At 42.7% G+C, this 12579-nt stretch overlaps 1 protein-coding gene across 2 annotated transcripts in view; it reads right to left on the bottom strand.

Annotated features, from left to right (window-relative positions):
* RASGRP4 (RAS guanyl releasing protein 4) overlaps positions 1-12579 on the bottom strand; it is a 138450-nt gene that overhangs the window by 28712 nt on the left and 97159 nt on the right. For both annotated transcript variants that reach the window (XM_063937890.1, XM_063937891.1), the window contains exons 10-12: positions 11916-11996; positions 10830-10937; positions 6623-6732 (exon numbers count right to left, since the gene is read on the bottom strand). In XM_063937890.1, the coding sequence (XP_063793960.1) occupies positions 6623-6732; positions 10830-10937; positions 11916-11996 (299 nt within the window). The remainder of the gene's footprint in view (positions 1-6622; positions 6733-10829; positions 10938-11915; positions 11997-12579) is intronic.

Genomic DNA, 12579 nt, shown 5'->3' on the forward strand with positions numbered 1-12579 from the left:
TGTGATCACCAGGCCACGGGAACGCAATGTTAGAGTAGCAGAAGGAGAAAGCTGCAATTATATCACAGGCAGCAACAGGACCACCAGACCATGAGAATGTCTGGTGTGAGAGTTGGAAGCTGAAGCCCCACTACATCACAGGCCATAAGAGAGACCACCAGACCACAAGAACGTCTGGCGTGAGAGGTGGAGGGAGGAGGCCATAACCCAGCCTATGTAAATCTTATAGTCGGTCCCAAGCCCGGAAAAATGGGGAGGGTGGTTTCCATAGAACTGTAACGCCCAGCTACAGTATGTAACAAATGGCAGGACAAACTCTCAAAAACCGCAGCACAACTAGCGCATACGGCAGTACCATGCTGCAGCTGGGTCCATGGCGGAAAATGGACTACAGTACCAGCCTCTAAGCTGCTAAATGCAAAACAAATATATAAATATATATTACATGCCACACACAGGAAGGGATAGGATGCAAAGATGCTAAATACTATAGATGTGATAGGATATATATACAGTAACTTGAACGTGCTTAGGACTATAGACATAATGCAATGAGTATAATATGTAGGGGGTGGAGTGTGCATGATTAGGAGAAAATGTAGATAATATAAGATCTTGTCGATTATCAGCACCATAAAACAGGGCGCCTGGGCCACACTAACCAATCAGAAATGAGCATTTTACCTGTTCAGTGCAGGAGACATGGAGAGCTGAAGTGCGGTGACTGCTGTGTCCTGTGTAAAACTTGCACTTACACTCAATGTTAGTAGAGCTGTGCGGTTCCGTTCTCCAGATATTCGAATCCACCTAAATTTTGTGGATCCGAACCGAACACCCATCCCGGATCTCCAGCGAAGATCCGAACCTAGTACAGGATCTTCCTGCAGTTTGGAATTCGGATTTTAAATAAAAAAAATCAGGATCCAAAACCAGATATAGGGGCCGATTCACTAAGGATTGAAAACTCTGCTTTTTAGCAGAATTTGCAATCCTTTGAGTCGCATGATGGGTGGATGACCATTGCAGGGCAAGGCCGCTCCCCTCTGCGACCACACTGAAATTGCAGTGTGATTGCAGAAAGTAGGGAAGTCTCCTGCCGGCGCAGCCTGGCTGTGACGGCAGGAGCGCCGCCGCCATCTCTTTGATCAGAGCGGCTGTGTGTGATGTCACACACTGTCGCCCCAATCACACCACGCCCCCGTTTGCTGCCACCGGCCCCCGTTTCCCTGACACCGCCCCCGCAATGCTCCGTCTCAGCGAGTTGCAATCCAATCTGAATAGGATCCATAATTTGTGCACATCCTAAAGAAATTATTCTGCTTTTTTAATAGTTTTTTTTAAAATCAAGAATAAACTATTTTTGATATTAACTAATGTTTGCCCATCCCGAACCCAGACCCTTAAACTAAACCTAATGCCTGCAGTAAGATTCTATGTTTCTATGTATATAGTGCAAGAAAATATCCGCGAATCCAGTGGTATGGTAAGTGTGGTATATACTTGCACGGTATATGTCGGTACGGTAAGTGCGGTATATACTTGCACTGCTTCGCAGGGTGAGAACTTCTCCCCTAATTGAATTCAGCCCTATGAATAGTGGGTGTGTGATCCCTATGCAGCAGTCACAGAAAGGATTAATCTCTGCAGCTTGTCACATTACATTGTTGCATTGTTCTGCAGAAGTGGAGCTGAGAGCTGTAACCCACAGACCAGCTGCAATCATTATGCTGGGTACACACTAGACCAGTGGTTCTCACACTGTGTGTCGTGTACCCTGGGGTGCCTCAGGACACTTGCAGGGGTGCCTTGGATTGGTGGTCCAGGACCAATAAAAATTATTTATAGTCAATGTTATAGGCAAAACCAGTGCTGGTGGCTGCTAATCATAAACTATGTGCACAACCAGAAGCAAATCCTGTCCCTCACCATATACAGTAACTTAACCTAAAGGTGTATACACACCGAGAGTTTTTCTCACACGGCCCAGTGATTTTTACGTGGGTGAACCACTTTCCACAGTGCTCATCGCTCCTCGTCCAGCCATACACACTAGGAGATTTTGTGCTCAAAGTAGCTCAAAATGCCAAAAGTGCCCTACTTTGAGCTCAAAATTACCTAGTGTGTATGCATCTTTAGGATGACTATATATATATATATAGAGAGAGAGAGAGAGAAAGAGAGAGAGAGAGAGAAGATACTATTTTTTTAAAGCCACTCTCTGCCAAGTCAAGGGGGGTTGCGGGGTCCCCAGAGATATTGGTGCACCGGGCTCCAAGATATCTGTTGCTGTCCCTGGACACCATACTGGGGTCTCAGATCGGGATCCGGTCTGAAGATCGACAGTATCTAGGTCGACAATGTTTAGGTCGACCACTATAGGTCGACAGTCACTGGGTCGACATGGATGGAAGGTCGACAGGGTTTCTAGGTCGACATGTGCTAGGTCGACAGGTCTAAAGGTCGACATGAGTTTTTCATTTTTTAAATTTTTTCATACTTAACGATCCACGTGGACTACGATTGGAACGGTAATCTGTGCGGAGCGAAGCGGTAGCGGAGCGAAGGCACCATGCCTGAAGCATGGCGAGCAAAGCGAGCCATGCGAGGGGACTCCGTGCACTAATTTGGGATCCCGGTCACTCTACGAAGAAAACGACACAAAAAATAATAATCCTCTTGTCGACTTTAGACCTGTCGACCTAGCACATGTCGACCTAGAAACCCTGTCGACCTTCCATCCATGTCGACCTAGTGACTGTCGACCTATAGTGGTCGACCTAAACATTGACGACCTAGATACTGTCGATTTGATGAACCACACCCCTCAGATCTCCCAACCACAGTCCATAGTACCTTACATCCTCAGGCACCAGAATGCTCCACAATCCCTTACTGCATGTATCCTACAGCCACCAGACACCAACACTCACCTGGTAGTACTCACACGCCCAACCAGTATATTCCCATACAGTAGCTGTTGTTATCTTATAGTATATTCCCATACAGTAGCTGTTATTTTATAGTATATTCCCATACAGTAGCTGTTATCTTATAGTATATTCCCATACAGTAGCTGTTGTTATCTTATAGTATATTCCCATACAGTAGCTGCTGTTATCTTATAGTATATTCCCATACAATAGCTGTTGTTATCTTATAGTATATTCCCATACAGTAGCTGCTGTTATCTTATAGTATATTCCCATACAGTAGCTGTTATTTTATAGTATATTCCCATACAGTAGCTGTTATCTTATAGTATATTCCCATACAGTAGCTGTTATCTTATAGTATATTCCCATACAGTAGCTGTTGTTATCTTATAGTATATTCCCATACAGTAGCTGTTATCTTATAGTATATTCCCATACAGTAGTTGTTATCTTATAGTATATTCCCATACAGTAGCTGTTGTTATCTTATAGTATATTCCCATACAGTAGTTGTTATCTTATAGTATATTCCCATACAGTAGTTGTTATCTTATAGTATATTCCCATACAGTAGCTGTTGTTATCTTATAGTATATTCCCATACAGTAGCTGTTATCTTATAGTATATTCCCATACAGTAGTTGTTATCTTATAGTATATTCCCATACAGTAGCTGCTGTTATCTTATAGTATATTCCCATACAGTAGCTGTTATCTTATAGTATATTCCCATACAGTAGCTGTTATTTTATAGTATATTCCCATACAGTAGCTGTTATCTTATAGTATATTCCCATACAGTAGCTGTTGTTATGTTATAGTATATTCCCATACAGTAGCTGTTATCTTATAGTATATTCCCATACAGTAGCTGTTGTTATCTTATAGTATATTCCCATACAGTAGCTGTTGTTATCTTATAGTATATTCCCATACAGTAGCTGTTGTTATCTTATAGTATATTCCCATACAGTAGCTGTTATCTTATAGTATATTCCCATACAGTAGCTGTTATCTTATAGTATATTCCCATACAGTAGCTGTTGTTATCTTATAGTATATTCCCATACAGTAGCTGTTATTTTATAGTATATTCCCATACAGTAGCTGTTATTTTATAGTATATTCCCATACAGTAGCTGTTATCTTATAGTATATTCCCATACAGTAGCTGTTATCTTATAGTATATTCCCATACAGTAGCTGTTATCTTATAGTATATTCCCATACAGTAGCTGTTATCTTATAGTATATTCCCATACAGTAGCTGTTGTTATCTTATAGTATATTCCCATACAGTAGCTGTTGTTATCTTATAGTATATTCCCATACAGTAGCTGTTGTTATCTTATAGTATATTCCCATACAGTAGCTGCTATCTTATAGTATATTCCCATACAGTAGCTGCTGTTATCTTATAGTATATTCCCATACAGTAGCTGTTGTTATCTTATAGTATATTCCCATACAGTAGCTGCTATCTTATAGTATATTCCCATACAGTAGCTGTTGTTATCTTATAGTATATTCCCATACAGTAGCTGTTGTTATTTTATAGTATATTCCCATACAGTAGCTGTTATCTTATAGTATATTCCCATACAGTAGCTGTTATTTTATAGTATATTCCCATACAGTAGCTGTTGTTATCTTATAGTATATTCCCATACAGTAGCTGTTGTTATCTTATAGTATATTCCCATACAGTAGCTGTTGTTATCTTATAGTATATTCCCATACAGTAGCTGTTGTTATCTTATAGTATATTCCCATACAGTAGCTGCTATCTTATAGTATATTCCCATACAGTAGCTGTTGTTATCTTATAGTATATTCCCATACAGTAGCTGTTATCTTATAGTATATTCCCATACAGTAGCTGTTATCTTATAGTATATTCCCATACAGTAGCTGCTATCTTATAGTATATTCCCATACAGTAGCTGTTATCTTATAGTATATTCCCATACAGTAGCTGTTATCTTATAGTATATTCCCATACAGTAGCTGCTATCTTATAGTATATTCCCATACAGTAGCTGCTGTTATTTTATAGTATATTCCCATACAGTAGCTGTTGTTATCTTATAGTATATTCCCATACAGTAGCTGTTATTTTATAGTATATTCCCATACAGTAGCTGTTGTTATCTTATAGTATATTCCCATACAGTAGCTGTTGTTATTTCATAGTATATTCCCATACAGTAGCTGTTATCTTATAGTATATTCCCATACAGTAGCTGTTGTTATCTTATAGTATATTCCCATACAGTAGCTGTTGTTATCTTATAGTATATTCCCATACAGTAGCTGTTATCTTATAGTATATTCCCATACAGTAGCTGTTGTTATCTTATAGTATATTCCCATACAGTAGCTGTTATCTTATAGTATATTCCCATACAGTAGCTGTTATTTTATAGTATATTCCCATACAGTAGCTGTTGTTATCTTATAGTATATTCCCATACAGTAGCTGTTGTTATTTTATAGTATATTCCCATACAGTAGCTGTTATCTTATAGTATATTCCCATACAGTAGCTGTTGTTATCTTATAGTATATTCCCATACAGTAGCTGTTATCTTATAGTATATTCCCATACAGTAGCTGTTGTTATCTTATAGTATATTCCCATACAGTAGCTGTTGTTATCTTATAGTATATTCCCATACAGTAGCTGTTATCTTATAGTATATTCCCATACAGTAGCTGTTGTTATCTTATAGTATATTCCCATACAGTAGCTGCTATCTTATAGTATATTCCCATACAGTAGCTGTTGTTATCTTATAGTATATTCCCATACAGTAGCTGTTGTTATCTTATAGTATATTCCCATACAGTAGCTGCTATCTTATAGTATATTCCCATACAGTAGCTGTTATCTTATAGTATATTCCCATACAGTAGCTGTTGTTATCTTATAGTATATTCCCATACAGTAGCTGCTATCTTATTGTATATTCCCATACAGTAGCTGCTATCTTATAGTATATTCCCATACAGTAGCTGCTATCTTATAGTATATTCCCATACAGTAGCTGTTGTTATCTTATAGTATATTCCCATACAGTAGCTGTTATCTTATAGTATATTCCCATACAGTAGCTGTTGTTATCTTATAGTATATTCCCATACAGTAGCTGTTATCTTATAGTATATTCCCATACAGTAGCTGTTGTTATCTTATAGTATATTCCCATACAGTAGCTGTTATCTTATAGTATATTCCCATACAGTAGCTGTTGTTATCTTATGACACCAACATGCTTAGTGATCCTTGGCACCCAAAACTATTGGAACATCACACTCCTCGCTCACATGAAATCACCATAGTCCCACAATTACCGGACATATGTATATCCAGCATCCCAAATCTTACACCTTATGATATGTACTTTACTACCAAAATCTCAGTGACTACTGCTCCCCCTCCCAATAGAACCTCTATGTACCAGAACCTCTCTCTCATTGGTTCCTTACATCCCGTAACTGCAAGAACCACACACTAGAACCACTACACCCACAGCTATAAGATCCCCACACTTACTGGCCTCTCACAACCCAAATCACCACAGGTCCACACATAATACCCCCAGAATACCACGCTTAATGATCCTGCACATCCACAACGACTGACCATCCACACTTAGATACCCCAACCACCAAAGCCCCATACTTACTGGTCCTTTTCCAGAATGTGACAGGAGAAGGGAAGACTGGAAACAACTTTTTCAAAGTCTTCCCGGGAGACGTAACCGCGCTGGTCTGGGTCATAAAACTGGAAAACAGACTGCGAGGGAAGAACGACACATACTGTAAGGCAGCTCTGAGAGAAACATTGCGGAATTAGCTATAAAATACATGCCGACACGATGCACATTTTGTAGCTTATACAGATGTGCCCACATACACTATTGCTCTTGTCACACCAAATAGCTCCTATTGGTGTGCCAGGTCCTGTGCGACTTGTCTCGTACCGTCTTATTAGCGCTGATCGTATGGCGCAAAGACTCTAGATGTTTGAGGACACATCTGTAAATAGCTTACTTAAATCACATTTTTTTAGGATCTAATTGAAATTCTTTTTTTTATTTTGCTAGGATAGTTTCATTTTTTTTTTAAATCAAGTAATATTTATTAACGTTACTGAAATGACAGAGTACAAAAAAAGTAACAAATAAAAGGCTTACAAGATGAAATACTATAAGCAGTGTTGCATTGATCAACAGCAAAACATCAATAATCTAAATCTGAAATGTATAATAAGGGGTGTAGCACATGTCATTCTCCTTTCCAGCCATAATGAGTCCCACGTCAGACATCTGCAGTAGGGGTGGTATTCAGTATGCCGGCTGTTGGGTTCCCGGCGCACAGTATACCGGCGCCGGAATCCCGACACACCGACACCTATTCTCCCTCTTGGGCGTCCACGACCCCCCTGGAGGGAGAATAAATAGTGTGGCGTGCGTAGCGTGCCACCGTGCCCGCAGCATGGTGAGCGCAGCAAGCCCGCAAGGGGCTCATTTGCGCTCGCCCCACAGCCGGCATTCCGGCGGTCAGGATCCCGGCGCCGGTATGCTGGGATCCCGGCCGCCGGCAAGTCATACCACACCCCTGCAGGAGTAAGTACAGAATACTGTATATGGGTGCAGAGCATAATGCCCCAGGGGTATATATCTTAAGGAGCAGCGACTTCTGATTGCAGGCTAACACAAGATCAGCCCCAGCGCTCCCAGGCCTTGTGAAAAGTTTCAATGATTCATTATCCGTTATTACACTTGTAATACGCAGCACTTTACATCAGTGCCTGCCTCAGGGGATCACGGTCTATGCTCCAAATCACATGTAAACACAAGGCATAGGCCCAAATGTGTTAAGCTGTAACAAGAGATAAAGTGGTGACGGGTAGAGAGATATAAAGCACCAGCCAACCAGCTCCTGACATTTTTCACACACAGCCTGTGACATGGCAGTTAGGAAGGGAATCTGTTAGTTTACTGACATACGGGATCCCAGCTGTCAATTTCCCGATGCCGGGATCCCAAGGGAGGACACATTGCTGGCGTCAAGACACCGACACCGCTCTATGCCAGCGTCATATTACCAACAGCCGACATTCCGACCATCCTCACAGCGGGACACACTGCTGTTCTCCCGGGGGGGGGGGGATTGAGGAGGTTCGGTTTAGACTGCAGAAGGGGGGTTAGGGTTAGGCTGCAGCGTCGGGAGGGTTAGGCAAATAGCAAGGTAGGTTAGGGTTAGGCATTAAGCCGGCAGGGTTAGGTTTAGGCAGCAGAGAAGGGAGGGTTAGGGTTAGGCACCACCGGGGAGGGTTAGGATTAGGCATCCACAAGGGAGGGTTAGGGTAGGGGGAAGGTGAGGGTTAGGGTAGGGGGAAGGTGAGGGTTAGGGTAGGGAGAAGGTGAGGGTTAGGGTAGGGGGAAGGTGAGGGTTAGGGTAGGGGGAAGGTGAGGGTTAGGGTAGGGGGAAGGTGAGAGTTAGGGTAGGGGGAAGGTGAGGGTTAGGGTAGGGGGAAGGTGAGGGTTAGGGTAGGGAGAAGGTGAGGGTTAGGGTAGGGGGAAGGTGAGGGTTAGGGTAGGGGGAAGGTGAGGGTTAGGGTAGGGGGAAGGTGAGAGTTAGGGTAGGGGGAAGGTGAGGGTTAGGGTAGGGGGAAGGTGAGGGTTAGGGTAGGGGGAAGGTGAGGGTTAGGTGCCTTAATGAGGGCTGTCGGGGTTCTGATGGACGGGATGCCACTGTCGGTATTCTGGCTGCCGGCATCCCATCCATCGGTAAATCATACTGATCCCGTTAGAAAGCTGGTTGGCTGGTGCTTTATCTCTCTTTGTCCGTCACTTTGTCTCTTGTTAAAGCTCAATACATTTGGGCCTAAATGTCATCACAGCCCCAAGTGTATCTATCCATAGTGTAATTATACTACGCTGGGTGACTGCTGCCATCAACAAAGCAGAGCGTAGGGTGAGAAACTGAGCTAACACAAACAGGAAATCACTCAAACAATAGGAAATGATCTGTAAATGTAGACTGTAAATGTGCGTTACATATACACTAATGTACAGCAGGAAAATGACATGGATTATGGGTTTTGTTAGGGTTTCATCACATTTACATTTTTGGGTGAAATTAAACCAACAGCAAAACATGAGGATGATTTTGGAGAATAAAACTAAAGCACATGGTGACTTGCTCATCTCTCATAACATCAGAATAAATACAGTATATATGATCTAATAATGCAAGATGTGATAAAAGAATTGTCCAGTTTGCTGTAGAACAACCCAGCTAGGGACTTGATGGATGTACTACAATGTTTTATTTGGAGAGAAGTGTTCTCCTGGCAATCTTGTTCATTCTTCTGATACCAGAGTTACACACAGGGCGAGATTCAATTGTGGTAAGTGCTGGCAGCACTAGATGGCGCCCAACGGAGCAATTCAATTGTTGCTCCGTTCAGCGCGATGGCTGCCGGTGCCTGCATTTCAGCTCGCGCACCCCGGGGGGAAATGTGCGAAAAGTAACCCATCTGGGCGCCCAAACTGCACTTTTTGCGATCACGCCCAGCACTTCGGTTGGGTTTAGCTGCTTTACGCGGCTAAACAGAACCTCTATGGGCGCAATCAGGGAGATAGGGCGCACAAAACAACTGAATACCACCCACTGTATAATTACGGTATTCATAGGGGCCTCTGGATCCCTTAATTTAGCTTTTGAGTTCCTTGCAAGCATCATATGATCTGTTGAACTGTGGACAACTGCTTCTGGGAGATAGTATGAGATGGATTTTCTCCTTGGCGTGGAGTTAACAAAAACCGGAAAGTTGTGGACTGAGCTGTTAAAGTTCCTGCTTTTCTATAGAGGTAGCAGCATACCCTCCAACATTTTACACATAAAAACCAGTACAAGTTAGGAAAGGGGCATGGCCACAGGTAAAGGTAAGTGCCCCCTTTCCTATACTTTCAATGGAAATTTGGAGAGTCACAAATCGGTACAAAGCCCCTTTTGTCCGGTACAGACCATAAAAAAAAGGTACTGTACCTGCCAAAAGGTACAGTTGGAGGGTATGTGGCAGCACACCCTTAGCGAATGTTGTCATGTCAACATTTGCAATGTTGACAGTTATGTGGTCAACACTGACAAAATGATGACATTGAACGCGTCAGCATCTGTGTAATGTCGACACTTTCAAAATTTCGACATGTGAAACGTCAACATTCTGCACGGAGCAGGGTGTTAGGGTTAGGCTGTGGTAGGGTTATGGATAAGGTTAGGGGATGGGTTATTAACCATCAGAAGCGACACAGGATCCGATGGACGCCATAAGAACGTCACCGTGACCAGACCCAGAAGACACTGTGCAGTGGATGAAATTGCAAACCTCACTGTAGCTGATTAGGAATAATAGCACTGGCTAAGTGGCAGAGGAGCAAGCTATGGCACCATGTGCTTTCCCTAGATCAGCCTCAGACCATTCATCCTATTAGTATGGATTAAGTGGGTCCTTTACCCTCCTCTGATAGACTGAGGCTTCATCTTTTTATTTCCATCTCTTCACACAGGTTGACATAGTAGCTCTCAGGTGGACTCTTTGCCTTCAGCCCTGCAATATACTGGCTTTGTGCAATGTAGGGAACTCAGAAACAGCTGCACTGGGTTAAATCTGCTGGACTGGGCAGCATTATTAACCCTTGTATTGATGGTCCCTCTACTGCATGAGACATACATTGCTATTGTATAGACTACAATAAAGCATGGAGATTAAGCATTGCGATATATTTATCTCATGCACTGGAATATGAGCACAAATGAAAAGATCCAATCTTTCCAGGTACGTCACTGCAATATACTGCCCCCATCACCCAAAAGGCCTACCTCCACCATCTGCTCCACATTGCGACTGAGGGTTTCAGGGTCCGGCTGTATCTGAACTTGTGGGGTCCAGTGTGGAATCTCAGTGGGGCGCTTGTTGGGAGTGCTGGGCTGCAAGTAGGAGAAAATCTTACACAAACGAGCAAGAGAGGAAGATTCGGCAAACTTATTTTCTGTTCATTTCACTTTGTTTCTGTTGCCCGTCTAGTGCTAGCTAAAATATGCAGAGGTCTGACTGGTCAATATGATTTCAATTTAAATTTGCACCTTTTAGCAATGTTACTAAATGTACCTAACTGAGGGGATGATCAATCTCTGACATGCAGGGGGACGCCCAGCACAAAGCTAGTCCGCCTGTATGCCAAGCCCTACCACCCCGCCGCAGAGGTGCAAAAGCATCACACGGCGGCGATGATTTCGCACTTGGCGAGTAGCTCCCTGCCAGCGCAGCCTAGCTGCTGAGGCAGCCGGCTACCCGCCATGTTTTGGGTTGTCCGGACCGCGGTCAATCAGGACTGTCAATCAGGCAGAGGCGTTCGCACCAGTCAGATGCTTTCTCATCTCGCTGTGCGCGCACGTGCAGTGTGGCCGCAGCACGTGCGCACACCACACCAGAGACCAGACTGCGAACGCTGCCACGTTTCCAGTCTGAATTACCCCCAGAGTGCAAGGACTTAAAAGAAAGTTGGCCACAGGGTGAGCTGTCCTATTGGAATATATAGATTACATACAACTTAACCTGCCAAAGTAATACAACTGCATTTGTAATTGCAAATAAAAAAACAAAACAAGGTTTTCCATGGAAAGTTATCACCACGTATTTGTTTTAAAAGCAATTCTCCGCCCTCACATTTATGTATTTATTTGTACATTCCATCCTTAACTTGCCCAAGAGACCTTTGTGTCACTTAACTTTGTGTTGCCTTAAATTGATACTAATTAGCTCTCATTGGGGCCTAAAGTTCTTTAAATAATAAGTTTCAATTAAAAGTATTGATTAAATGAATGTAGGGTGCATTGACAAATCCAAAGATAGAATTACTAGCTTTTGATTAAAAAAAAAAAAAAAAAACGGAGCCGGATTCTTACCAGTAATTTGGGTATGCGCGGTTCCCGTGTGTAGGATAACGTGTAGATCTCATCTTCTGTGTAGAACACGTCTAAAGAAGCCTGGAAACAAAGAAATATTTATACCCTGCTCCACAGTGATCTATATACAGCTACTACTAGCTATACACATTCACATAAACCTTTCGCAGGCTATAAAGCTGGCCATACATTAGGATGATTTTAGGGACAATGGCACAATTTCGATGTATCGGAACGATAAATCGCTCAAAATTGTGCAAATCATGCAGTTTTCCTGAACGATAACGATCCGAAGCGCTGTCCCACGGGTCGTTTGTTGTTCCTTCGGATCTTACCTGCTGCACTTAACGATCTGGAAGCAGTGGATGGCAGATTGTACGATATAACGTTAGGTCCTTTGTCTGACCTAACGATATAATTCGTCCCTGAGCTGCCGCGGAGATTGTCGGAGAGTTCAAGGGAAATCGTTAGCAACATTGGGGGTCATTCCGAGTTGTTCGCTCGTTATATTTTTCTCGCAACGGAGCGATTAGTCGCTAATGCGCATGCGCAATGTCCGCAGTGCGACTGCGCCAAGTAAATTTGCTATGCAGTTAGGTATTTTACTCACGGCATTACGAGGTTTTTTCTTCGTTCTGGTGATCGTAATGTGATTGACAGGAAG

The sequence above is a fragment of the Pseudophryne corroboree genome, chromosome 8 (genome assembly GCF_028390025.1).
Source record: "Pseudophryne corroboree isolate aPseCor3 chromosome 8, aPseCor3.hap2, whole genome shotgun sequence".
Classification (NCBI taxonomy): domain Eukaryota; kingdom Metazoa; phylum Chordata; class Amphibia; order Anura; family Myobatrachidae; genus Pseudophryne; species Pseudophryne corroboree.